Source organism: Cyrtonyx montezumae, unplaced genomic scaffold (genome assembly GCF_038088225.1).
Source record: "Cyrtonyx montezumae isolate F1298 unplaced genomic scaffold, pur_monq_1.0 scaffold_11, whole genome shotgun sequence".
NCBI lineage: Eukaryota > Metazoa > Chordata > Aves > Galliformes > Odontophoridae > Cyrtonyx > Cyrtonyx montezumae.
Window position 1 is genome coordinate 1,075,598 of NW_027071837.1, and position 25,986 is coordinate 1,101,583.

Sequence of the window (25,986 nt, forward strand, 5' to 3'; positions counted from 1 at the left end):
CTTTTACCAGCGTGTTCCCAGAGCAGTGTTGTGTTTCCTCAGGTCTGCCTGCCCGCCTGCAGCAGGAACCTCTTACTGCCGCTACCATTAAGAAATTCAGCACAGGTGTCTTCCTGCATGGTGTTAAACTCAGCTTTGACCTCATTCTCCCCAGCATCTGGGTTGTGTTTTTAGCTTTCCATTCCCGTGCCAACAGGTGCAGTCAATTGAAGAACCCAACCATTGCAGTGGGGCTGGAGCACCAGCACGTGTGCATACCGTGCATTGGCTGTGAGAGGCAGAGATGGAGATGCCAGCCAGAACAGCTCCTGTCCCCATAGGGATGGAGTGCCCGTGATCACAGCCACCATCACCTCTCTGCCTGCTAGGCCAGGCCTTGGGACTCCTGGCACGGGCAGCTGTTGTTCTCCACGGCTGGCACGGCTCTGCTTCCATCTCCAGTTGGCAGCTCTCAAAGCTTGTTCCCTTCAGCAGCGTCTGTGGAGCTCGTGGTTACAATGCTGAGGCTTCTGTACGGGTGAAACTCTCCCTGTGGGCTGAAGCTGTGTAAAAACAACTGCCAGTATGGATGAGCAGTCATAGCTCTATTCCCCCAGGCCAAGCAGGAGCCATCACAGGAGGAGAGTTGGACTTCTTCCCCAAGCCAGCAGAGACCGAGTCCTGTTGCTGATCTCAGCAGCACTTCTGCCAGCCAGGGCTGCTCCAGTTTTGGCCTTGCTTTCCAGCAGGCTGCTTTTTGCTGGGCAGAGGTGTCCAATGCATAGTGTGGGATCATCTTCCCCTGCTCCATCCCCACCGTGCCATCATCGAGGGGCTCTGCCTGCATGGAGGGCAGCGTGGTAGGACGGACCAGCAGCTCTGAGTCACGCAGAAGGCATTCGTCTGTTCCTTCTTCTGTAACGTGAGTGCACCATTAACTGTGGGCAGTTAGCTGTGTTTGGAAAGTGGTAGACATATAAATACTTGGGATGTTGCACCTTAAACTCAGCTGAATTTATGGGCCGTGCAGGAGTTGCTTGATTAGCTGTCCAAATCTGAAATAGCTGCGAAACCACCGTGAGCAGCACCACGCTGTGTAGGGGGAAGTGCTTTTGTTTTGAGGATAGGGATGCTTGTGATTGTTTCTGCCCAGTGAGCTGTGTTGCCTCATCCCTGCAGGCACTCAAGGCCAGGTTGGATGTGGGGTCCCTGCTGTGGGATCCCCTCGCTGCATACCAAGTGCTGCCCTGAGGAGGAGTGGGGTCAGGCTGCTCTGTCCTGGCTCAGTTCTGCAGGAGAGCTTACGAGCAGCATTGTAGTCTCTAATGACCATTAATTGTCCACGGGGGCTGGTTCCTAATGAGTCTTGGATTGATAGCTGGCAATCAGATTGAATGCTCTGTGCTGAAAAACATAGTGGCTTTCCTGAGTAATGAAGTTAAAATAACAATAAAACCTTAGGAAAATCCACTCCCTCCTCTTTTATTGTTGTCTAATAACTTCGTATTACCGCAGTGCCTCGAACACCCGAGAGCGTGACCCGCTGGGTTCATGTTTGAAAGCCATGGTCGTGCAGTGCTGTGCTGCAAAGCTGCTGAGCTGTGGGCAGCGCAGTGCACAGGACCCACTCAGAGTGGGTAGGAGATGTCCGTGCTCGTTGCAGGGAAGTTGGGCTCCCTTTTAACTCAACCAGTTCTATGATTCTGTGAAATGGAGATTGCATAATTCCTTTGCTTCGTGGCTTCGGGAGATAAAAGCATGTAAAGATGACTGTTGAGACTAAAAACCTCCGTGAGGATCCTTATATGCAGAACAGAATGAGGGGGATCTGTGTTTTCCTTTGCCTTTTTTCCCCTATCAATTCAAAGCTGCTGTTCTGCACCTCTGGGACAGTGTGAATAGCTGGCAAGAGTGATCTGGCTGCTGGGGGGGGGGGGGGGCAGCACCCCCAGCAGCTCAGGATGCCCAGGACCCGGCCGTGGCCTCAGCACCTCCAGGATGGGGCACTGCAGCCCCCCCGGGGCTCCTGCAGGGAAGGATCTGAGCCCCCAGCAGGACGGTGTGCGCTGCAGGGTCGTGGTGGCTCAGCACAGTGCTGCCCTGCCCAGGCACTGCTCTGCAGCGTAGCTCACATTTCAGGAGCCCTGCATTCAGGGCCACGGCTCGGCTCCCAGACAGGACGTGGGTATGTTTCTGTCATGTTTTGTCACGTTGAAATGCAGATCGTTTGCTCTTTCGCTTCTCGTGTTTTCATAAGGGCGAGTAATGGTGATGAGGAAAAAAAAAAAACAACACAAAACAAAATCAACCGAGGCTGAAAATATGTGGAATGACTGCTTTGGTACAACAGAGCTACTCCCCAAACTTCTTTCCAGCCCGCTTGAAAATAAATAATCTCCTTAGGATTTTATGCCACGTGTCACCACGGGCGAATTCCTGCTGTAGGACAATGGGCTGCGATGGAGGGAGCTGCTGCTGACCTCAGAGCCGAGGAGCAGCCACTGCTCACAGGGGCTCAGTTTGGCTCCTGCTCCTCTCGCACTGATGATCTGCAAAGCTGTAAATGAAGGCGTGAATTTAATTGGAGCCTCCGTGCTGTTTGGGGGGGGGGGGATGCTGCAGGAGGAGGGCGTGGGGCTGTGGGTTGGGTTGGAGGTCTGAAGGATGCGGTGGGATGGGTGCTCCTCCTGCAGCCCTGTGCAGTGCATGCACTGAGTGCTCACGTCTTTGCCCCTCCCCCAACTTTGGGAGCAGTTTGTGACCCTTTGCATCACTGTGCCCCGTGGGTCTCTGCTGTGGCACAGCGTGGTTCCCAAGGCCGTGGGGCGGTGCGGTTCAACCCATAAATCTTCACAATTATTTTAGCATCCCAGCTCTGCTTGGCTTTTCTTTACATCCCTAACTACGCTACATCTGGGTCTCATATCCAGAAGAAAGCTTCCTATTTCATGGCACCTTTAAAATGTATTTATATACGTTTATGTATACATCTATAACACAAATGCCGTAAAGTGTCTTTATTCTTCTCTTTGTGGAGCAGGGAATGGCCTTTCTTACAGAACACGTTCACTTCTGAGTAACTGCAGGCCACTTTCTGTTGGTAACTCCTATTGTGTTCCCGTGGCATTCCAGTGCATTATTGTTCAGCGTTTCCAGAGAGGTTCTGCATGTTGCTGCAGAGCTGAGCGGTGCTTTTGTGTGCACGCCTTTGTGTTTTCTTCATCCTGCTGACAGAAAGCAAGGTGTAAGTGATTCACGGCAGGAGGCGTGCTTGTGGCTATTGTTCTGCAGGTTATTTTGAGGGTTGTTTTCCCCCGGGGGTTTTTCCTCTCTTTTTGCTTTTTGACCTTTTTGTGTCCTCTATAGGGATGTCTGTGATAAAGCCATTCGAGGCCTCGGGATGGGAGCTGGTTGTTGCAGCCTCGTGTGGAGCTGTTGGGAATCTGCAGCGGGAGATGCTGCTGCTTTTCTGGTGTGTTTGCAGTGCTGCCCCAGTCCGGTTTTTGGGTGGTCCTGCGTGGGGCTGAGGGTTGGATTCTGATCTTTGTGGGTCCCTTCCAACTCGGGATATTCTGTGATTCCATCCTGGTTGCTCCTGGTGGGATGGGCTCTTTGCTGTACATCTGTGCTGTGATGCTGTCCTAGGGAATGTTCTGCCCGGAGATAATGTCTCCCCATGCATCTGTCCCCCCCACCCCACCTTGGCTGTTCTGTGTTTTGCAAGCTGGGTGGCAAACACCTGCACGTTTTGCTGGCACAGCCTCTGTTGCTGGAGACTCTGAAAAACAAGAGGGTAGGTGAGGTTAACTCGAGGCAGCGTGCAGCCCAGCAGCCAGACCGAGAGCTCCAGATCCATGAGCTGCTGCTGGTCACATCTCCGGGGCGGTGGATGGGAGGAGCATCCCTGGCTCTGCAGCCCCACACAGCTGTGCTGGACCCGAGTGCTATTTCCACCCGTGTGGGTGTGAGTTGTGTGTCCGAGAGCTCTGCAGCCGGGTGGGAGGGGGGGGGATGTTGGGCTGGGCAGCTTTTTTGGAGGAGCTTTTCTCGTGGTGCCATCCTGCTGCTGGGAGCACAGCTCCAGCATCACTGAGGCTGGAAAAGTCCAACGTGACCCTGTCCTGAAAGTAGTGCTGATGTTCCTCACAAGGAAGACCATGCCAAGTCCAAGCCCACGTATGTCATTCCCCATAGACTTAGGAGGAGTCAAGGTGGGGGTTTAATGCACGAGTGTGGGGGGGTTGGGGCTCAGAGGTGTTGGCAGCACCCGCAGCACTGGTGCTGCCAGGATACTGCAGTCTGTAGGGTTAGCTGTTCTGCCCCTTCATCCTTCAGTCCCCTTTTGTGTATCGTTCCCTGGAGATAACACATTTACAAAAAAGGGGGAAGGAGTGGGGCAGTGAGAACTTCGAATGGGTTTTAACAGTTCCTCAGTTTTTTTCCTTTTTATTCTGTAGAAAAGCTCATGCTCATGGGCTGCTTTTCCCAGCTGGCTTTCACTAAGCTGCACCCAGCCCTGTGCAGAGCGGGGATTCGGGCACCTGGGCAGTGGGGATCCCACAGTGGGGTTAGTGGGATCCCACAGTGGGGTTAGGGGGGGCTTTTATGGCCTGCAGCTTCACATGCTGCCCTTCTAACTGCTCATCCATGAAAGGGGTTGGTTCTTCCCTGCTATTTAAAGGCTGCTTTTGACGCCCTGGGTTTTGTTCTCGGCGCTGATAACCTTTGGCACTGCTTTTTGCAGCCTCTTCCATCCTTCCTTAGATGGGCACGTGTGCGTTTGGTGTGGGGTGCGTGTTTATGAATCAAATAGATGCAACCAAGCTCCTTCAGTGTGAGGAAGAAAACCCCGTCCAGGTCACCAGCGGGGTTCAGCCCGGGCAGAAGGAGGTGGCTGCCATGCATACTCCTGTTCTGTGGAGCAGGAGTACATGGGGGAGTGCCCCCAGCGATGGGCTGGGCTGTGTGCTGGTAACCATCATGGGGCTCCAGGAGCAGCAAACGTTCCCCTCCAGCAGGAGGTTGTTGCAGAGAAATGTTTTCCCTCTTGGCAAAAGTCGTGTTATAACGACGTACTTGCTCTAGGTTTAAAGTGTTAATGATGTGGTATGCTGAATTGGATTTAAAGCTCCCTGAAGACTTCTGAATCTCAGTAGCTTAATGAGGCTTACAGAAGGGAGCTCGAGAGAGGAAAACTTACTGGCAGTGAGCAATACTGGTGAGAGCTCTGGGATTGAGCAAGTTTTGCAGAGGATAATTAGAAGCGATTGCATCAGCGTTTGGGGCTTTTGCTTATTTCCAGCTCAACCCTCCGTGATCTGTGTGTTGGCTGCGGGCAGCAAGGTGGTTTCTGCTGGATTACCAAACAGAGGACAGAAATAACTCTTCTGGTGCAGCTCAGCCCAGTTGGGGAATGCCCTGTGCCGTGCATACCCTCGTGGCTCTGCCAGCAGCCTGAACCTTGTCCTTGTCTTGCAGCTGGCCTTGCTGAACTTCTTTCACCCCGAAGAAAAGCTGCACGTTGGAGAAGGCAGACGTGTCCGCCGGAACAAGAGGAGTAAAGGCAGCGAGGGGCCAGATGGTGAGTCCTGCTCTGCTCCTTGTTGTCTTCTCTCACCTGAGAGCAGAAGGACCTTTTCTTCTGATCACGGTTCTGTGCAGAATTCTGTTTGTAAGAGGAAAAGCCAAACAGCGTTTGTGGTGTGTAAGTTTCTGTGTAATTCTGATTGATTTCCAGGGGGTTAATTCCAGCAGTCCTTATTTCTGCATCCCTAGGCCTAGTGAACTTGTGCAGAGTAATGCTCCTGGGTAACCTCGTCCTTAGCTCTTCACAGTGCTGAAGCTCTGTGCTCATTTCAGGTAGCTCTTTGTACCCCTGTACCTGTATTTGTTGCTCTGTTTGTCTGTTAGCTGTACCTCATCAAGCAGCTCTTCACAGTCCATCAAATGACTGCGAACATCTGCATCACAGAATGTTAACTGTGCACTGGAGGATCTCAGGTGGCTTCAAAGCAGATGTTTATCTTTGAAGGCACGCTTTTCATCTGTGACCTGGGACACCACGGGCGGTGGGTCCTGACATCTGCAGTGGAGCAGGGCTGGTGCATGGGACGCGGGGTGAGGCAGGAGCTGGGCTCTGGGAGGGCACCATCCCCGGAGGTGTCCCAGGGCTGCGGGGATGTGGCACTGAGGGACGTGTCTGGAGTTTGGTGGGGCTGCACTGGGGATCTCAGAGGGCTTTTCCAGCCTGAAAATGATGCTGTGATCCTATGAAATCCGCTTGGCACTGTTTGGCTGCCAGCAGTGAGTCTACCAGGTGTGAAGTGGAGCGAGGAGGGATGGAGGAGTGCTCTGTGTGTGGCACAATGCCTGCTGGGCTCACCCAGTGATGACACTTAAAGGCTTCCAGCCATCACTAGCTTTCCTCCTCAGCCCGGTCCCCGTCATGTTCCCAACCTCCCAAAGCCTTCCCAGCCCCGCAGTGTGAAACGTTTTGTGGTGGCTGTGCTCCAAGCAGCAGCTCAGTGATGCTCACAGGGTTCCTCCTGCCCGCAATGCTGACAGGTGTGACACGTGGGCTGCAGGTCAGGGCGTGCTCCAGCACCCGGGGGCAGAACCTGGAGCATCTCACACAGCTGTGCACCAAGCAGCAAGCTTCCCCTGCACGGGAGCTGTGTGCTGCCAGCAGATGTTTGGGGGGATTAGTCTGGTCCACGAGGCTGTCAGAACGCTGGCTTCACGCTGACAGATGTGCAGGGAGCTGTGCAGGGAGCAGGAGCTGCTTTTCCCTCACTGTTGTGCCCAAGTGCAAGCGTGCCCCTTTCCGTTGTGCTGCTGCAGGGCTCAGCCATCCCCGCAGCGTGGCACGCTCCCACTGTGTCTGCTTATAGAAGTTATTTGTTGGTGGTGTGAGGTGATGGGGATGGGCAGGATTGCCACAGTGATGGGTTGTGTCCTGGTGAGCTTAGCAGGACGGGTCACGTTGGTGAGCAGTTCCCCAGCGTTTGGCTATCGCAGTTTTATTGGGTCGAGAGGTATTTAACAAGTGTCAGCTGTCAGGGAAGGGGCTGTTCTGGCAAGAGCCATAAGCAAATAGTATTCTACCCCATGTGATTGCTGGGGTTTGTTTTAGGTTTGCGTGCAGGAATCTGTTTTTCACAGAAGGAAAATGACTCATAAGAAATATATATACAAACGAATGAACCTGACACGGTGTCAGTAACACCATTTTCTCCACGGGTTTTGCAAAGCTGGTCAAATGTTTGGTCTCCAAAGTGCCCCCAGAAGATAAAAGTGGATGCACTGCAGATCCCAGGAGGAAGGAGGTGTGCCTTCCAGTTGAGGCCTTGAGAATATTTGTCTGGAATTGACCTGGGGACCCTCCAAACCCCTTGCCATGTGCAGCCTGAAGCACTGGGCTGGGTGGCAGACAGCTGCTGTGGGTCCTGCTGCCCTTCCCACCACACCAGCACTGTGCTGGACTGGGAGATGGAAACACGAGACACAACACCACGAAGAGAATGTGGCTTCTTTCCTGAAAGTTGCTCTTTTATTTTTCTTTTAGCAAAATGAGCTTCCAAACCTTAGGCAGTGAGCGGGGCGTTTGGAGGAGGGGTCAGGGCTGCTCTCATGCCCTCCTTGGGGCGGGAGGTTGGGATGCTCAGCAGGTTGGGATGCTCACAGACAGTGAGCACGTTGGCTTAATTTTAGTTGGTGCCCTGGAAGCCCCTGAACAAACCCGTGGTCGTATCCTGGGAGGAGGAGGATTAGGAAGCAGGCTGCCCCAAGGCTGCCTTGCCGTGCCATGAGCCCAGTGCCCATCTCACTGAACCCAGGTTGGGTTTCCTCCACGTGCACCAAAACCAACACTCACAGCTCTGCTTGGCGATGCTCTGTGGTACTGACTCCACCTGCTCCCCCCCATCCCTCTGAGACATCTCCTCTCCTCTTTTCCACGCCATCCTTTCTGTCTCAGTGTATTTATGCTGCTGTGGAACCGCTGCAGCTCCCAGATGGACAAATCATTCTGGAGCTGGTAATTAGCAACAGTTGTGCTAAAAGGAACCATCAAGAATGTTAAATTAGTCCACTTTTAAATAAACTGTGTCTGAAATGTTAGATCTCTATTCCCAGAGCTGCAGTAAAAGCGCTGCTGGCTCTTTGCTAACAAAGCCAGAATATGGGAGTAGCATGGTTGTAACTACAGAGACAATTCCGTGCTCTTGAGGTTATAAATAATGACAGAACATTTACAAAGCAGATGTCAATAGGACTCTTTAAAAAACATTGTTTAAAAAAAAAAAAAGACCAAAAAAAAAGTTTCTTTTTCTCCTCCTTTCATCTCCGTTCTCAGTGAGATCCTTGCGGTGCTGCTTTCCTGGTTTGGTTGGTTTGTGCTTTTTGGTTTGGTTTGGGCTCGGCCTTTCTTTGTTTTGGTTTTTTTTTTCCACCCTTTCCTAGGTTTGTTCCTAGTGCACTTGGTGAGAAGCACGCCTGGTTGCTCCCTGCCCCCTGATGGGGAGCACAGCAGCCATCCTTAGCTGACAACACTTCGGTTCCTACTGCTTTGGCGGTCGTGTCGCTGGGGAGAGTCCCCGATGAGCACTCCTCAGTTTTGGTGCTGCCAGTGGGGTTTTGCACCCTCAGCCCCGGGGCTGTGCGGTGTGGGGCCGTGGGCTGTCCTCCCATCCCCAGGTTGGGGCGCGGTTTGCTGCGTGGTGCGGTGCTCTGTTGTGCTGAGGTCACAGAGGGACTTTTCCTGCTCGTTTCCTCTCCGCTGGGAGGGGAAGGTACGACTCCAGAGCCCAGAACAATCGGTTCCTTTGTGCGATTCCCTGCAGCCCAGGAGTTCCCAGAAACGCAGATGGACGAAGGGCGATAGGACCTTATTGTGCTCGGGAACCATGGTGATGAGCGCTCCGTAAATAGAGAGCATTTCCTGGATACTGGAGCGGAGGAGACGGTCCCAGAAGAAAGGCTCACCAGAACGTCCTCACTCTCCTCTGGATTCCCCTGAATTTCTCTGTGATTTCCCCCTGACCGGGAGGAGTTGAGATGCCCTGGAGCAGATATTTGAGTCCTCACCTTCGAGGGCTGTCGCTATTTCAGTTGAAGCTGAGGCTGCAGCTCCCTTTACCTGTGAGGTACCTGCACTTGTTGTAATGAGATGTGCTCCCCGTGCAGCTCACACACCTCGGGCACTGCTCTGCTGGGATGATCTGTGGGTATATGTACAGTAAGCTGCTTGTAGACTGCAGCCTGTTGTCTGTGCTGGCTTCTAGCTGCTGTTTCCACAGAGCCAGAGAAGAACAGCTGTTGGAGCGCTCAGAGTGATGTCCAGGTGGTGGCTGTCAGCTCTCTGACAGCAGTGACAGATGAACACAGACCTGCTGCTGGAAACAGGCAGAGGTGGAAGTTGTGTTCAAGGGATCCTCTCGCTCCAGGTCTGATGTGTAAGGCAGTGCTCTGACAGTGGAAACATTCTTAGCTCATCCTCGGCTCACACTGCTTGGAGCTCAGTTCTTCTGAAATTACTCATTAATTCTGAAACTACTCCGGGGCCAAATCCACTGCGGTGTCCACAAACGACCTTTGCTGCAGCCTGTCCTGGGTGCCCGTGGGCAGCCCTGCCCATCCAGCAGCAGAAGCATCATCTCAGGGATGCTCTGTGTGACTCTGGGAGAGCAGAGACGTTAGCATCACATCTCAAGCCTTGATGTTACTGCAGCTCAAGGGGTTTGAAATCGCTTTCTGCAGCAGGATTTATTCCAGCAGTGTGTGTCATGGTGTTTGTGTGCCCTGCATCGGGTGGTGAGGAGGGACCGACGTCTGCAAACCCCTGGAGCCCTGAGCTGCTCATTGAACTCCAGTGGTGCGTGGCTGCCCTGGTAGCATCCCTTCCAGCTGCATCCTGCAGACACCCTGCCTCCTCAATGCTCCTAAAGCTGTGATGGGATGCTGCTGCCTCTTCCATCCACGCAGCTCCCTCTGTGTGTGCGTGACCTCCTGCTCTCATCTCCTCGTTCATCTCCTGTTCGCTTTGGGCAAGGTGGGAGGACACTGCAGAAAGATGGCGAGATGCAGAGGAAACCTGGGAGGTTTGAGAGGGAATCCTGTGCTCCAAACTCCATCCAGGCTGCCCTTGGAGGTCCTTGTGCTGATTCAGCTTTTGGATGGGTTTCAGTTTTGTCTTGCTGGATCCTCGGGGTAACCCAACGCCGTATGCTGCAGCAGGCTGTGCTGCAACTTGAACTAAACCTTTAAGCTTCTTTTAAAACTGAGTGTTGAGCAGGGACCGATATCATTAGGAGTAATTGGTGACTCCATATGAACTCCACTTGTGAAAAACCAGGGCTTTTCATAACGCCTCTGGTCAAGTGCTGACGTTGGAGAATCTCAGTTTCTTCAGTTACAAAGCATGGCCCGGGCTAATGAGAAGAGAACAGATGTTAGAGCAGGGCAGGAATGCGATTGCATCTGAGCTGTGTGTGCATCTGGACCGTGGATGCCACGTACCAGGCATTGTAAAGCTGACTTGGACTGGTGGCTGGTGATTCCTTTCCCACAGTGTGCGAGAGGCCCTATTGTCTGTCGTTGGGAAGTGTTTGCAGCTGAGCTTTGATTTCTGTGCACGCTCTGCTCTGCAGCCCTGCATCACACCATGGTCCTCGTGGTCACCGAGCTGTGCTGCTCTAAGAGCTGGCTGTCGGGTGCAGACCTCTCCAAACAGCCAAGGATGCAGCTCAGGGTCCTGCTTGGCAACAGCATGCTCTGCCTTCTGCAGATTTGGGGCAGGGTAGTACTTGGTCTAGCAGCTCAGTACTTGATCTGGTGGCTGGCAGCCCTGCCTGTGGCTGGGGGGGGTTGGCTCTTACTGATCCTTGAGGTCCCTTCCAGCCCGAGCTGCTCTGTGATTCTATGAACGCATTCATTTTCGGTCTGTGGCAGGCAGGGTGGGACTGAATGGCCAAACGCAGAGCTGCAGCTCTGGTGGTGGAGTTGTGGAGCTGCCTTCAGTTGTGGCCTGTCTGTGTGCTCGTTAAAAACCCGCTCGGTTATACGAGACCAGATCCACTCGCCATAAAAAGGGAAAAGCTGCACAAAGCTGCAGAACAACACCAGCGAGAAGCTCTGCGGGGAAAAAGTTGTGAATGAGGCACGACAGCTCCGTGTTTTCATTAGGGCTTTGTTAGCTGTGATGTATAGCAACGCTGTTGGGTTTGTAGCTGGTGCTGTTAATGTGAGCAGGGCTCGGGTCAGGGCTCCTTCATCTGTCTGCAGTGACACGAGTGGGTGGACTGGGGCTGGCAGAGCCAGGCAGCACCGTACCAGGGCAGGATGCGGTCAGTGGGGTCGTGTGAAAGGTGTGGGCTTCCCAAAAAGCGATCTCTGTCTCTCCCTCAGGTTTCTTTCAGTTCTTTTTTGGTGCCTCCAAACGTGAGCACACACACACGTTTATCTCCAGTGACAGAGCCCGTGCAGCTCTGCATCATTAAACCATCAGATGGGAGCAGCTCCGAATGCTGCGTTTGCAATGCAGTGAGACACATTGCAGGCAGGAGGAAGGAAAACCACGTCAGCTTGTGCAGAGAGCTGAGTGGGCTTCCTCCCACCTGCACTGGGGTCCTCGGGGCCGGCTGTCCCAGGGAAGCATGCATTGGAGATAACCCATTGCAGAGTGCCTTCTGTGCACTGGGCTCCAACCTTGCGCTGGGGAATCGCTTGTGCTGGAATTCAGGACATATGTTACTTGTTTATCTTAGTGGGATGTGACTGAAAATGTCAGAATGTTTTGTGTTAAGCAACAAGCGAATAAAACAAACAAAATAAAAACACAGCTGTAATACTACGCTTTAAAGAGTTGAATTCAAATATGTGGTATTGATAAAGTAAGCAATAGGGTGCAGCGGTGTATAGAAAACAGTGTGTCGGGGCCAGCAAGCCAGAAACCAGCCCCGAGATACTTGGACTGGAAATAGTAATGCTGTTTGTCAGCTCTGCTGCAGAGATCCAGCTCTTGGAATCTGCCCGAAGGGAAACGAAAGCACATCGTATTCTTCCATAGCCAGAGAGAGTGTGGAAAAATGCAATGTGACGGGCGCAGGTTCTGGTGCGAGCCCCGGGAACTTGGCTGGGACTCACGGTGTGGGAGCGGAGCTCCGAAGGGCGGAGGTTTCTGTGTGATGGGTTTGGTGGCTTTTTGAGAAGTCAGCACGGTGATCTTCTGCCAGCAACAGTGGCTCAGCAGCTAATTGGGAGCAGGAGGATGTCTTTGTTCGTGAGCGTGTCTGCACCGCCGTGTGCTCCCACCAGGTGGGGGGGATGGGCAAAAAGCATGCAGCCCCCTCCCCCCCCAACCCCAGTGCTGGAGGAGCCCACTGCCATCCCAGCTCTTCTCATCCAGCCCTGGGTCCCTCTTCCTCAAATCCTTCAGTACTGAAGGATGGAAAGGAGAAGCTCTGGTGTGATGGAAGCTTTGAGGTTCAGCTGTTATCCGGGCACGGCTCTGAGGGCTGTGCCCACGTGCTTGGTGGGTCACCACGGGCAGCAGGGACAGGCTGTGGGCTGCCTGCTGGGGCTGCTGCTGTGCAGGGTACGTACCTGGAAATGTGATGCAGGCAGTGTCTGCTGCTCTCCTAGGTCTGCCTGTTGTACCCCTGCTTCACTTTGGAGCAGTTCAGCTGCTCTAACCGATGATTTTTTTTCGCTTTAATCTGATTAAGGACCATTGTAAAGCACATCACGGTCTCTGTTAGCCAGCATCTCCGCGTTCTTGCCTTTCATTCACAGCCTTGACCAAGTGATTCCCATTGTGAAGAGCCTTGCTTTCCTAATCATCAAACTGGGCAGAAATCTCTCTGAAGCACTGGCAGGAGAGAAAAACAATGGTGACAGCAACAAACCTGCGAGGTGATGAGCTGTCACACAGCCCAGGGATGTGTGAGGAGGAGTGCTGCTGTGTGGCTCCAAGGAGCACAAGAGCAGCAGCGAGGAGCTGGGGCTGCTCCCAGAGCATGGGCTCAGAGCAGCAGGGAGGGAGCAGGCTGCTACCCGTGGGGCTCCTGGAGCAGAACACTCATCTGGATGGCACATGGATGTGGGTTTGTCCTCTGAGAAGGGTGGTGAGGCAGCAGAAAGCTGCTCTCATACCTAATTCACCAGCAGATAAATGATCTTCAGCTTTCTCAAAGCCTTGTGGCCAAGAACACAGCGACCCAGAAGTGTCAGGAGTGACCTCTGGGTGGGAGACTTCCCTGGGAGACGTGGGAAAAGTCCTCTAGGGAGATGGAAGAACAGCCTCCAAAGTGGATGGAGCCGAGGGAGTGCCTCAAAAGAGCACGGAGAGCTGCAAAATCCTTCTCATCCTGAGGAAGCTGGTTTTGAGTGTTAGTTCAGCTCAGCTCTGGGGTGGGGGGAACAGAACCGTGGCAGCTCTGAGCTGGGGCCCAGCCAGCACCAGGCACTCAGCAGCGTGTGGCTCCGGAGCATGGAGGGGTCACCGTCTTGTAAGCGAAGACCCCTGAAGTTTTGGACATAGGTTCTGTGTTTTGTGGGAGGCCATCGTGGAGCATCTCAAAGGAGTCAGCACAACAGGACAGTTAAGGGTGACTGTGTCCATGCGTGGGTTTGGAGAAGTTTAAAGAAATAATTGGAACGAAAGCAGAGAGAGAGGCAACAATGGTGGCTGAGAATAACTGAATGGCCCAGGGCTCTGCTGTCCCTACACATCAAACAGCAGTTCCCCCCCATACAATGAGCTCCCCTTTCTGTTCTGTAATACATTCAGCGTTTTCAGATTTACTGAAGTGACTCCAGGCCTCATACCTGGGACATCCCATCCCTTGCTTGGGTTCACCCCTTCCTCCTGCTATTGCTGACAGCATCTTTCCTCCATGCTCAGCAGGAGACCTCCCTTTCTCTTCCCACCCTCAAAACCGACTCCAGCAAAGCACACCAGACGTTTGGAGCAGTGCATGGTATGTTTTATGCCTTGGATATTTTCCTACGTCTATAATTCATCCTATTTTCTGGAGTGATAATAGCAAATAAGAGCTGCTCCTCAAGAGCTGCTGCCTCACTCTTTGGGACTGGTGAAGAAGAGCTCTCTTTTTAGGGGAAGGGGAAAGTTTGTCCTGCTTCAGTATTTGTATGGCTGATATTTCAGTAGGGTCCAAGAGGCTTTCATCTGGCTAGACCAAATTTCCTGGAAATGTTGGAAGCATATTGGTTCAAAACCTCCTCAAACCCACGTGCTCTGGATTAAGCATGTGTTGGGAGCTGACATCCTTCTCTCCCCAGCTCTGCCATAGTCTGGCATTAATAACACCGCACTCAGAGATGTTTGAAAAGCCCCACATATCTCATAGCCCCGTGAGCGGAGCAAACGTCACTGTGGCCATTCTGCAAATGGGTTGTAGGGGTTGAAGTGGACCTTTGGATCTCGTCCTCTGAGACAGTGCATCAGAGCATTTATCAGATTCATCATTGCTTGAATTCCTTTTATCTCTGAAGTGACTTTTGAGCTTTTCTTTGTCTCTTCCCCACTCCCCCCCGGTGTTAGGGATACTGGGCTGAATGGGAGATGTACTGGGCAGGATATCCTTGGTCATCACCACCGTTCCTTCTGGTCTTACCTGCCACAGTAAGGTTATCCCAACTGGCACAACCTTCTCTTTGGGACTCCTCAAGGGGCAGAAGGACTTTGGGTGTCACCCATACGCCTTTTGTCTGGTGATGGTGTCCCCAGCGTGGCTGGGTGGGCACTGCAAACCATCTCTTCTCCAGGTGGAGTCGGGCAGCATTCAGAGCCCCCTCTGAGACCCAGCGAGTGGTCCCTTTGTTGAAGCAGATGGCCAACAGAGTTTGGAAAAGTGCTTTGCACAGATTCCCATCGCTGCTGTGGTTAAACCCGGTGCTGCTCTGGCAGCCACAGCCGGCAGCTCCCGCTTCAAAGCTGAGGCTGCAGGTTTATCTGTGAGTGCACAGCGTTGGGAAGATGTGCCTGCTGGATAAGTATGGAGCTCCTGCTTCTGTTCTCCTCTTCAGATGTGCTTGAAGTGAATCGCTGGGCCCGGGGTCTGGTGCTCCCTGACAGCCCAGCTCCCAGCACCGCAGCCTTCCTTGGGCCCGAGCTGTGTGCAATGGTTGTGCAGGTTGTACATCAAACCAGCCTAATTACAAAGATCTGTTCCCACCAGTAAAACCAGTTTGAACCGTTCTGAAAGAATTTAAGCTATTTCTCGTTCATCCTCACACACAACGAATAAGTGAACGCAGGTTGTTGGTTCGTGGGTTTGTTGGGTTTTCTTTCTTTTTAAATATGCTATTTATATCAGCACATGCCCTAAAGAAGTTGGGGATATTTTGGTATTTATAGCAAATCGCAGCAGCGTGCAGCACGCAGAAAGTAAAATCAAGGGGGAAAAAAAAGTAAACTCTCTTAATCTTTATAAGCGAAAACATGTCATGTGTAATATCCTCGCGTTGCATCACCATCTGGTTTCCCCGCAGCCCGAGGCGGTTACGCAGCAGATGTTGGGGCTGAGCCCATCCCTGCAGCACTGTGCAGTGCCCTCTGCATGGCCACAGGTGCTGCCCTGCACAGCAGTGCTCTACCTGCAGCAAATCCCTCCCTTGGCCGTGGGAAGTGGCTGCGGGGATTCGGCTGGAAGAAGCTCTAGGTGCCGCCCTAGCCCCCCTCCCATGCTTGCCCCACTGTGCCAACCCTCTGCACAGTGTGGGTCGTGTTTGGGCTGGGGATCACGAAGGAGATGATGAGTGGTAGAAGCAGCTCAGGTAGTCAGCGTTGGGGCTTTGAGCCAGGTTAGCAGCCTGCCTCGAGCTTGCAGTGCCCGGAGGGAAAGTGTCTCCAAAAGGGCTGATGAATTGTTGAGCCTTTCTGGCAGTGCCCTATGGGGCTGAGGGCTCACACTGAGCCAGCAGACCCCTCCAGACCCGTGCTGCTCCTCCTGGAGGTTCAGAATAGCCTTGTTTCCAGCTCGGCTGCCATCTGTGGAAACATTCTTATTTAAACTCCCCTCCGTACGGAGGAGCTCTGCCATGCAGCAGCAGTCTTCATTCCGTGTGTGTGTGTGTGTGCTGTTTGTGGATTGAGGGAGGAGGGGTCCTGCAGCCTGCTCCCCCCGTTAGCAGGTGCACAGAGGGCAGTGTGTGTGCAGCATGCAGGGGCTGTGCTGTCTGAGTGCTGGGTATGGCCTCGGGAAGTACAGCAGAAAGGATTCTGTTCAGTTTCTCTGCACATAAGTGCTTGGGTCAACGTGTGTCGCTGTGGGAGGGAATGCACAGCAGATATTGGGGTGGAACTCTGCTTCCCTGACTCAGTGAGAGACCATTCCTGCTTCAGAGTCAGTTTAGAGCTATCAGATGAGCTCTGAGCACGGCCGAGCAAAGCTCTGTCTGCCGGTGCATCCCACGAACCCCATGGCTCTCCATGCAATTAATCCATCCCTCCGTGTTGGGAGACGAACAGATGCAAACCCCCATAGGCTCAGAAGCTCCCAGGGCTAATGATATTGTGCTTTTTTCGTGTCAGAAGTATTTTTGTGTTTGTCAAAAGATTCACTTTGCACAGCCGTAACATCTCTCTCTGCCGTGCCTGGAACAGATGCGTGTGTTGTAATATAGACTGCGAACATCCACATCGCATGTGGTTCTCATTCCTCCCATTCATCTTTGAAGCTAATTGGTTCCATCCATCCCCAATGTGTTTGGCTCGCCGCAGCTATTTGTACTTTCACTCTGGTTATAGCGCTAATGGTGTGATATATATAACATGAAATAAACTCTCGTGACTCTGAGGTCTGAAGAGACCCATGCACGGCGCTCCCTCTCCTGCCTGCCCTGCTTTGTGTGCTGGGTGATGTCCCCTGCAGCATTTGCTTTCCCTGAGCACGGTGTGACGGTGCGGCCTCCAGGTGTGGTGCCTGGCAGCTCTGTGCTGGGCTGAGTGGAGGGCATACCTATAAGCATACACATAAAAAGCAGGTAATAAGTCAGGTAATCCCGTGTGGTTCCTGATGGGCACTGGGCAGTGCGTTATGGGGCTGCACAGGTGCGTGCCAGGGGGAGCCCTGCCGTGTGCGTGGGCTCTGGGGGTTCTGCAGGCACGCTCCTGGGGGTCTCGCTCTCATCCATCGTTAGTTTGGGGGGAAGCAGTGCTTCGTGAAGCCGTGCCCTTTCTCAGCCTCTCTAGGAATGTTTCTGCTCCTTGCCAGGGCGGCCGCACTCCCGTTGTTGCAGTGAGCAGCTCTGTATGAACCTCTGCTTCTGGTGGGTTGGTTTGGGGGTTGGTTTTGGGCTCGCAAGCACTGGGGTCCCCACTTTCAGCCAGGAGCTGAGCTGGGTTCTGTTCCCAACCTGTCCTCCCCAGGCTGTGCCAGCAAGGCAGTGGGGCTGTGCACAACCTCCCAGCAGCTGAGCTGTGCATGGGGTTCCACGTTACAGGGATTGTGTCGAGGCTCAAAGCTCGATGTGCCCTATTGCATCGGCAGCCACAGCAGAGACATGCAGCACATCCGTGTGCAGAAGTCGGGCAGTGCTGCAGCCGGGCTGGGAGCAAGAGGGGCTGTGCACAGAGCATCCTGCTCAGAGCAGGGGCTCTCAGCCTTGGCTGCTTCTGTTGCCAGTTTTGTTCCAGCACTGGAGAGAGCCCTCTTACTGAGTGCTATGGGTGGCAGCGGGGCTTTGTTAAGATAAAATGATGGCTGAATCTCATTGGATTTCTTGTTCTGCTTTTTTTCTTCGTAGGTCCGAGTTCAGTTAAAAATAAGAAAAAGGGTAAGTTTGATTTCTGATTTAATTTTACTTTGGTTACCCCTTGGTGCGCGTGTGTTATTAGCACTCCAGCTCTGAGTTCTTCAGCCATCGTGAATGGGAAAACCGGTGCAGCATTCGCGTCCCAGCAGTGGGCACATGCAGCACGCTGGGGCTGCCCTCTGTGCCTCCAGCATTGCCATGGCACAGCTGCATCCCCCAGCAGCTCTGTGGGGCTGGAGACATTTCCTGAAGTCTTCTTGAAAAGCAAAGGGAAATTAATCGCATTGTATAGAAGCAGTTCCCATAACAGACAGCTGTGCTGCTGTGGCGAGCTGCCTGCTCCCTGCAGCTCCAGCTGCCCTCTGCTCTGCAATGGGTCCTACTGCAGTTTGGTGCCTACTTCAGGCCCTGAGGTTCGCTCTGGATATGCTCTGCAGCTTCTGGTTATGCACCAAACACAGAAGTACTGTGTTCTATTTCCATGCTGAGCGTGGGTTGGCCCAATGGCTCAGAAACTCGGGCTGTTGTTTGTGCTCCAGAGCAGCATCACGTTTTATGTTGGGAAAGTTTGTCCTAGCAAAACTCCGAAACCCTAAACCCTGCTCAGCTCAGTCAGCTGAGCTAATAGCAAACGATGACTGCAGTATCCGTGCAGTCCCGGAGCAGCTGAGGGATCTTGCAGCTCTGTATTACATACAGCTGTAGTGCTGCATAAAATATTTTCGTGTTATGGTGTTGTCACATTTTTTGTTATTTATTTTCGGGGGTTTTTTTTTGGAGTTAGAGCTTATTGTTTGTCAAATGGCAATTAGGGGAAGCACACGCTGGCTGTGCAGTGCGTGTGGCTCCTCGGAGCAGGGCCTCCACCAGCAGCTCTGCCCCACTCTGAGACGCTCTGAAACCAGTCCGGATTGCTGGTCCCATTTGTGAGCCTTCCTCGGGGTTGTCTGTGTTGAAGGAGAGGAATTTGCTCTGTGCTGTGGGGGGGATAGGGAGGGCTGGGACTCGAGCTGCTCATTTCCAAGAGCTGTTGCCATCCCAAGGTGGAGGATTGCTTCAGAAACCTTCCAGTGATCTTCAGTTCCCATCCTTCTGTTGCTGTTGTCTTGAAAACTGTGATTCTGTGCTCCAGCAGACTTTGCTGCAGCAGCTGATGGAACAACTTTGTCTTGTGATCAGAGCTCTTTGGCATAAAAGTGGCGATGCGATTGCGCTTTAAAAACTACACCACAAGACCATAATTTCTCTCGGGGGGTCTGGAAAAGCAGGAATTCACAGGTCAGGCTTCCCCTGCAGACCCCTCTTGGGTCAGCTGTGTGCTGGCTGCTCAGGCTGTGCTCCCATGCTGCGGGTCCAACCTGCCCTGTGGGGCAGACCCCCAGCCCAGGATGCAGTGCTGAGTGGCCGTGGTGCTGGGTCAGAGTGCTGCAATGGGATGGTCACGCTGAACGCATCAAGTATCTGCACAGAGCAGGTGGGAAAGGTTGCAGCTGTTTTCCATCAGAAGCCCCAGCCGTGTCCCTGGGGTGGATGCTCCATCCCTTGGGTGGTCCTGGGGGGGGGTGTTGCTCGTGTGGGTGTAATTACACTGCAGGTGGTGACCTGTGGTGATGCACTGACACAGCAGCAGTGGTTTCCCCCAGAGGTGTTCTGGGATGCAGCACTGAGGAACTGATGATGGGCAGGGTGGGGTGGGTAGGGTGGGGTTGTGGATCTGAGAGGGCTCTTCCAACCTGAATGATGCTGTGTTCTAACGCTTGGCCTTGTGTTTTCCAGGTAAGAAGGCTGGTCCTCCAGGGCCCAATGGTCCCCAAGGACCGCCAGGCCCCCCTGGGCCCCAGGGCCCCCCTGGCATTCCCGGCATCCCCGGGATTCCCGGGACCACTGTGATGGGACCCCCCGGCCCTCCGGGCCCACCCGGCCCTCAGGGGCCCCCAGGGCTGCAGGGCCCCTCAGGTGAGCACTCATATTAGCAAATGCTTCTTCAGAGAGACCAGGGCCGTCACCCCACAGCTCACACAGCTCTCAAAGGGAAGCTTAGCTGACCTCAGCCTCTGTCTCAGAAGCTGCCGAGCACAGGCCAGCAGCAGCACGAGATCCTTACGAGCATCTCCTCTCTCATAGAGCTTTGGCTCTCAGGTTTCAGCATGGAGCGTGAGGGCAGCAAATGGATTTTGCAGTCAGGAGCAGAGTGCTGCCATTTGAATGAGGCGGGGATGCTTCGATAATGCTGGGCAGAAGTGCAGGATTAAGGCAGGAAAAGAGCAGGATGAGGCCTGTCCTTGTTTCAGTGCTTTCTGTACCCCATACAGCTGCCAGCGTCCTCCTGTTGTCCTTCGTGCTTATTATGGGCTAAGAGAAGGTTTCTCTAAGGGAACAGTTACTGCAGCTCTTTCAGGCTTACTCTGCAACGGTGTGAAATTGCATTTTGCAGGTGCCACGGACAAGGCCGGCTCCCGAGACACCCAGGTTGGTTGGCCTCCTTTCCAGTTACCAACTTTGTCAACTAATGTTATCTGCCGTGTTTACTAACGCATAAATCCCACCCTCCCTGTGTGTGCTAAGTTGTAGCTACCCCAGAAGAACCTGCTGAGCTGACAGTTGCCATTGCTTAGAGGCAGGCTGTGTTAATCTGGCTTGGGCTTCTCCCTCTGTGTGCAGTGCTGATCCTGTTCTCAGCTGCTCCGCTCTTTTGTGTTCATGGAAAGATCTCAGAGCTGTGGAGCTATGTCCTGTCACTGTAAAATGACACGGTGCTCCTGACCAACTTTTAATCCCTGTAATCTTATTTGCAGCCAGCTGTGGTCCACCTTCAAGGCCAAGGCTCAGCCATCCAAGTGAAGAATGGTAAGGATCTTATGCTATTGGTACTTACTGGGCCCATCCTGCAGCCCCTGGGGCTCAGACCTCCCTGTGGCATGGATCACTGCTGGCTGACCATGACAGACCAGTTCTCTTTGCCCAAACCCTACAGAGGAGCCCACTGCTCAGCATCCTTCCATTTCTCCTGCAGTCAGGCTCATCCCCACTTTGTCTCCATGCATCTCCCAGTAGTTTTGCTCTGCTGGATCTCACTTCCCCTTGACCTCCTCCCACATGTAAAATCATCTGTTTTCCCAAGTCCCCTGGCTGGCAGCATCCTTTCCTAGTCTGTTTTTTTTTTTCCTATTCTAAGCCTGCAGTGTATCCTTTACCCACCTCAGCCCCAGTAGCCTGTGTTTTTCTCCATTTTCCCCATTAATTATCAAGGGAAAGCACAGCTGTAGTGGGAGCTGTAAGGACACAGAGATGCACAGCCACCAGCTCCTGCCTTGCCGTGCTGCAGGCACACAGCGTGCAGCCCCTGAGCATCCCCTACCATCCATCCCCACCCCAAGTCCTGCCAAGCCATCTCACATCCACTTCTTTGCTCTCTTCCTTCCTCCCCAAACTCGTCTCTGATTTCTGCTCACGCTCCCTTTGCCAACAGCTGGGTCTCATTCATTAGCTGCTGCCTCTCTGCTGGTGATATCTCGCTGTGCTGGAGAGGAGCTGCTTTGTCCTCTGCCCAGACCTGGGGAGCACTGGGGCAGGGCTGCAGGAACGGGACAGGGCTGCAGGAACAGGTTCACCAGCTGCTGCCCCATGTGTGGGCCAGTGGGGGCTCCTGTAGGAAGGCTTGGTTTGTCTCTCACCAAGCGTGAGCTGTGGGAGCTGACATTTCTCACACTTAGGGGAGTGTTCTTCAAGCTGAATGTGTTCACTGTAGCAGGGTGGGGGAAAGCTCCCGGCAGCAAAAAGGAAATCTGCTGTTTCTAACAACAGCATGGGGGAAAAGATGCTGTAGTTCTTACATTCAAAAAGCAATTATTCCATTATTAATGGGACCCTTCTATGTTTACAGAGCGTACACTGCTCTCTAAGAGTGGGAATTACCCTGTAACTGTCCTTCCCTGCTGCTCAGGAACAATCTGCTGAGCTGAGCCTGCCTTCCTCGGGCACTGCAGCATTAATGCTGTCCAGCTGACAGAGAGCAGAAAGCACAGCCTGGCTGGCTCGCAGCTGGGGGCAGGGAGCAGAACGGCAGATGAAGGCTGGGAGGGGAAGGATTGCATTTGGTACAACCTGCAGACTGCAAGCTGTCCTCAGCACGTAGCAGAGCGTGTCCTTGGGTGCGTCTGCTGATGCTGTCAGTTATCCCATTGGTCCCGGTGACAAAGGAGTGGGTGGTGGATCTACAAACCCCCAGCTGTGCTGAGGATCCCAGCAGGGTTCATGCACTGGGACGTGGTGCCATTGCAGGCAGGTTTGCTGTGTTTAGTCCTGTTCCCATCAGGGCAGGGATCGCAGCTCTCACCCTAGTTTAGCAAACACAGCAAATACTTTGGAAATGCTGGCGCCGGTGTCCGTGTGCCGGAGCATCCTCGCTGTGCAGCAAGGATGGTGGCACTCAGTTTTGATGAGGACGTTTTATCGGGGCTGAGAAGCACTCAGGTACAATATGGCCTCACCTTGGCTGTGTCAGAAGACAAGTCGGTCTGCACCCAGCCCTGGGTACGAAGGGCTGTGCACTGCTTTTCAAGGATGAGAATTACTCTTAACCAAAAGTGAGTGGGTGGAGATGTGAATCGCTGCAATGTGACTGTATTTGTGTGCTCCCGCGCTTCTCATTCTGACGGGTACTGAGTGACTGCCGTTTTCTCATACTGAGATCTTTCAGGTGGAGTCCTCAATGACTGGTCTCGCATCACTATGAACCCCAAGGTGTTTAAGCTGCATGCCCGCAGTGGGGAGCTGGAGGTACTGGTGGACGGCACATACTTCATCTATAGTCAGGTAGAAGTGAGTACGGTCCTAGGCCTAACTCCTATTCTTGTGTTCCAATGGAAGCCTTGCATGAACCACGAGAGGGCTCCAGACAACTAGCAAATGCCAAGAACTTGTATGTACTTTTAACCACTTCGTGCTCTAGGAGCTGCGTGTCAGAGGTAGAAGTTAGAGTTTGGAAGTCACACGGCACCAGCTGCGAGAGACCGCTTACACGTGCACAGGAGCCCAAGCAAACCCCATGTGCCACCGATGCCTTTTCTTTTTTCCCCTCCACATTGTCTGTGCAGTCACTCACCCGCAAGTCTAAACCTTATTGCAGAAAAGAGCCCCAGCAGGAAGCTGGGCTCTGTGCTTTACGAGGGATGCCGTGCCAAAACCCTCACAACTTGTGATGCTTGAGCGACCCGTGGCTCTTTGTAAGCTTAGGGCTGCCAGCCCAGGTGGCTTGGCTGCACTGCAGCCCAGCTGGTGCTGTGTTGCCTCCACACTGTGTGTGCAGCTCCACACTGATGCTGTGCACCAGCAGATCGTTGTGGTGCTCAGTGCCTGCTGACGGGCGTGCAGAGCTGCTTATGGAGGAAGGGCTGAACAAAGTCACCATTGGTCGCATTGGGATTTAGGATACAGCTAATTAAGACACAATTTCCATAATTTTCCCGTGTTTAAAAAAATAAACCAACCAAACCAAACACAGGAGGTGCACTGTCGTTGCATGCGGTGCTGCTGGTTTCTTGCAAGTCTCTGACATGGAGCGTGAACGTTCTGCCCTTCCACAGCAGCCAGGGTGTCCGGACACCCGTGGACTGGAAAGCTGTCCAGGTTCTGGCACAGATTTCAGCACCCCTGCTCACAGTTTGCCCTCATTCAGTGGGCAGCCCCACTGGGTCGATGGCAGGCAGGATGGGCTGTGGGTGTCAGCATAGACAGGGCTCTTCCACAGGAGGGATTGCGTGCCCACTTTGGATGGCAACAGGGAAAATAACTCTGCCTGAGCCAAAGTGTAAATAGTTTCCCAAGTGCTTCATGCTAAAAGCTGTTGTCATTTGTGGTCGGTCAAGGAAAAAGGGCACTCAGCCTCGTTTGGCTTCTGTGGTCACACAGTGCAGGCTAAGAAGACCTAGCAGACGCATCCAAACTGAGTAGTTTCCTTCTATCAGGAAGAAGCAGCTCCCTGGGATGGACTTCTCTCTGTGCAGGCCTTTCTCAGGCATCCTGGAGTTCTTCAGAATCAGTGCGTGGGAGATGGTTAAGTTACAGCAAGCTGCACAGTCCTGGGGACTTAGTCACCAGATCTAAGAGTTAAATCAGTACAGATACTGTAAGGTCACTTGCTTCCAAGCTGTGGAGGTTGGGACAGTGTCTTCCCTGTAACAGCTTATGCCTTTGAGAGCACCTCAAGTCCAGTTACAAAGAAGGCAGCTCCCAGTACATCTTAGGGCATTGTTGATGTCAACACTAAAGGAGGCTCATGGGACCCAGAAGGCAGGACTTGCCAGGTAAGTGCAAGAGGACTTCAGTTAACAACTTCTGTTTGTTTGTTGGATGAAAAGCTGTTTGTGGCAGATAGATTTGTTCTCACATTGTTGTAAGTAGGCCTGCACAGGTTTGTACGTTTCCTACAATAGCAGGGTGTGGCATGAGGACTCCTAGCTCAGCCATATTGATGCTTGGATTCGCAGGCATTTGCATGCTGTTATGAGGATGAAGTGAAATAGTTTCCTTATGTCTGGTTGGTTTGAGGGTCTTTCGGACAAGTCAGCCTCCCATGAACGTGGGGGGCTGGGGAATGAGGAGAGGATTGTGGGCAGAGGGAACACACGTACGCACCGAGAGGAACGTGGGCTTGTTCCTGCTTCGCAAACACGCTGCCTGACAGTCTTTCTTCTTCCTGCTTCACATCAGGTATACTACATAAACTTCACAGATTTTGCCAGCTATGAGGTGGTGGTGGATGAAAAACCCTTTTTGCAATGCACTCGGAGTATTGAGACCGGCAAGACCAACTTCAATACCTGCTACACAGCCGGGGTCTGCCTCCTCAAAGCCAGGCAGAAGATTGCTGTGAAAATGGTCCACGCTGACATCTCCATCAACATGAGCAAGCACACAACTTTCTTCGGGGCCATCCGCCTAGGAGACGCGCCAGCGTCCTAGATGAACTTGGCACACCCGAGGATACTCAGAACTGCACCGTGCTGCTGTTCATAAGCCTATCAGTATTTCAGGGGGTTCTGTAATCCGGCCATAAAGAAAACTGATCCAGAGCTATTTATTCCTATATGTGAATGCAGGAAGCACAATGTCTTCTGTGACTTGCACGGAGACTTGGATCAAAAAGCTAGCTGAAAAAGCGTGGTGAGGAGGAAAGGCTGTTGTGTCTGCCTTGTCTCAGTATTTCAAGTATTACTGCACTGATATTCTGCTCTGTGATCTTCACGTGAGGTTTGTTGGGAGTGATGTGGGTCTCTGCTTTTATGTTGCACTAGCACGAGCATCATCCCAGGCAGGAGCAGGAGGGACCCCCGCCCGGCGCTCCTGCTCCTGCCCGCTGATGAGAGCAAGGAGTGGGGTTTCTGGATTCCTGCCTTCTCAGTTCTAACTGGAGCGGTGCGTGGCGCGAGTGGAGGTGGATGAGAGTCAGTGGTGTTTACATTCATCCTCAGGAGTGGGAGAAAGGAGAGCGAAGTGCCTCAGACAGAGCTGGGAAGCAGGCTGCGGGAGCAGTGCTGTGGAGGGGAAGGTGGATGCTTAACAGAGCAGGCTTAGCACATGGAGAACTGCCTCTGCATTCCAGAAATCACTAAGTCCCAAAGATAAAGACGATTCTGATTCCAGAGCCTCTGCTACTTCCAGCTCCTGCCGTTACCCCGGGGCTGTGTGCTGCCCTGGTGGGGGCTGCCATCACCCACTGCTGCTGTCACAGCTGTCGGTGGTGTGGTTCTTGTTTGGGGTTGGGCTTTCTGTTTTTTAGGGTTTTTTTTTTTTAATGTGTCTTTTTAATTAATATTTTGCAAACCAGAACATTTTTCTACAGGCTTCCCAGAGCCACGCAGAGCAGACACAAGTACTTGTGAAAACACACTGAAGAAGTTTGTCATGTTTAAGAATAAAATATTCAAACAGGAAATTATTTTTTCTGTTTTAATAGCAACTGCCCTGCTCTTAGATGTGGTTTTCATCCCTCCTCCCCACCCCCCGTCCCTTTTGGCACCCTCCTACCTAAAATGCTCCAATGAGCAGTGATGGAGTCGCTAGCAAAAATGTGTGTTTGAAAAGCCTGGTCTAGCATGAAGTCACCGCTTTTCTTTGCTGCGAGCCCTGCTGGGTCTAGTCCTAACTCGATTTCTGGTGACTAATCGTGGAGCTAGGACGCTATTGTTTCTTTTGGCTTCTTGAGCAACTCTCTCCCATCACCTCCCCTCA

At 52.9% G+C, this 25,986-nt stretch overlaps 1 protein-coding gene across 4 annotated transcripts in view; it reads left to right on the forward strand.

Annotated features, from left to right (window-relative positions):
- EDA (ectodysplasin A) overlaps positions 1-25,779 on the forward strand; it is a 47,713-nt gene extending 21,934 nt beyond the window's left edge. The window contains exons 2-8 of one of the 4 annotated variants that reach the window (XM_065729214.1): positions 5,458-5,560; positions 17,746-17,775; positions 19,531-19,710; positions 20,189-20,223; positions 20,550-20,601; positions 22,445-22,575; positions 24,466-25,779. In XM_065729214.1, coding sequence (XP_065585286.1) covers positions 5,458-5,560; positions 17,746-17,775; positions 19,531-19,710; positions 20,189-20,223; positions 20,550-20,601; positions 22,445-22,575; positions 24,466-24,717 — 783 coding nt within the window. In that variant the 3' untranslated portion in view covers positions 24,718-25,779. The remainder of the gene's footprint in view (positions 1-5,457; positions 5,561-17,745; positions 17,776-19,530; positions 19,711-20,188; positions 20,224-20,549; positions 20,602-22,444; positions 22,576-24,465) is intronic. The other 3 variants (XM_065729215.1, XM_065729216.1, XM_065729217.1) reach the window with 3 other exon arrangements.
- Positions 25,780-25,986: the final 207 nt, after the last annotated feature.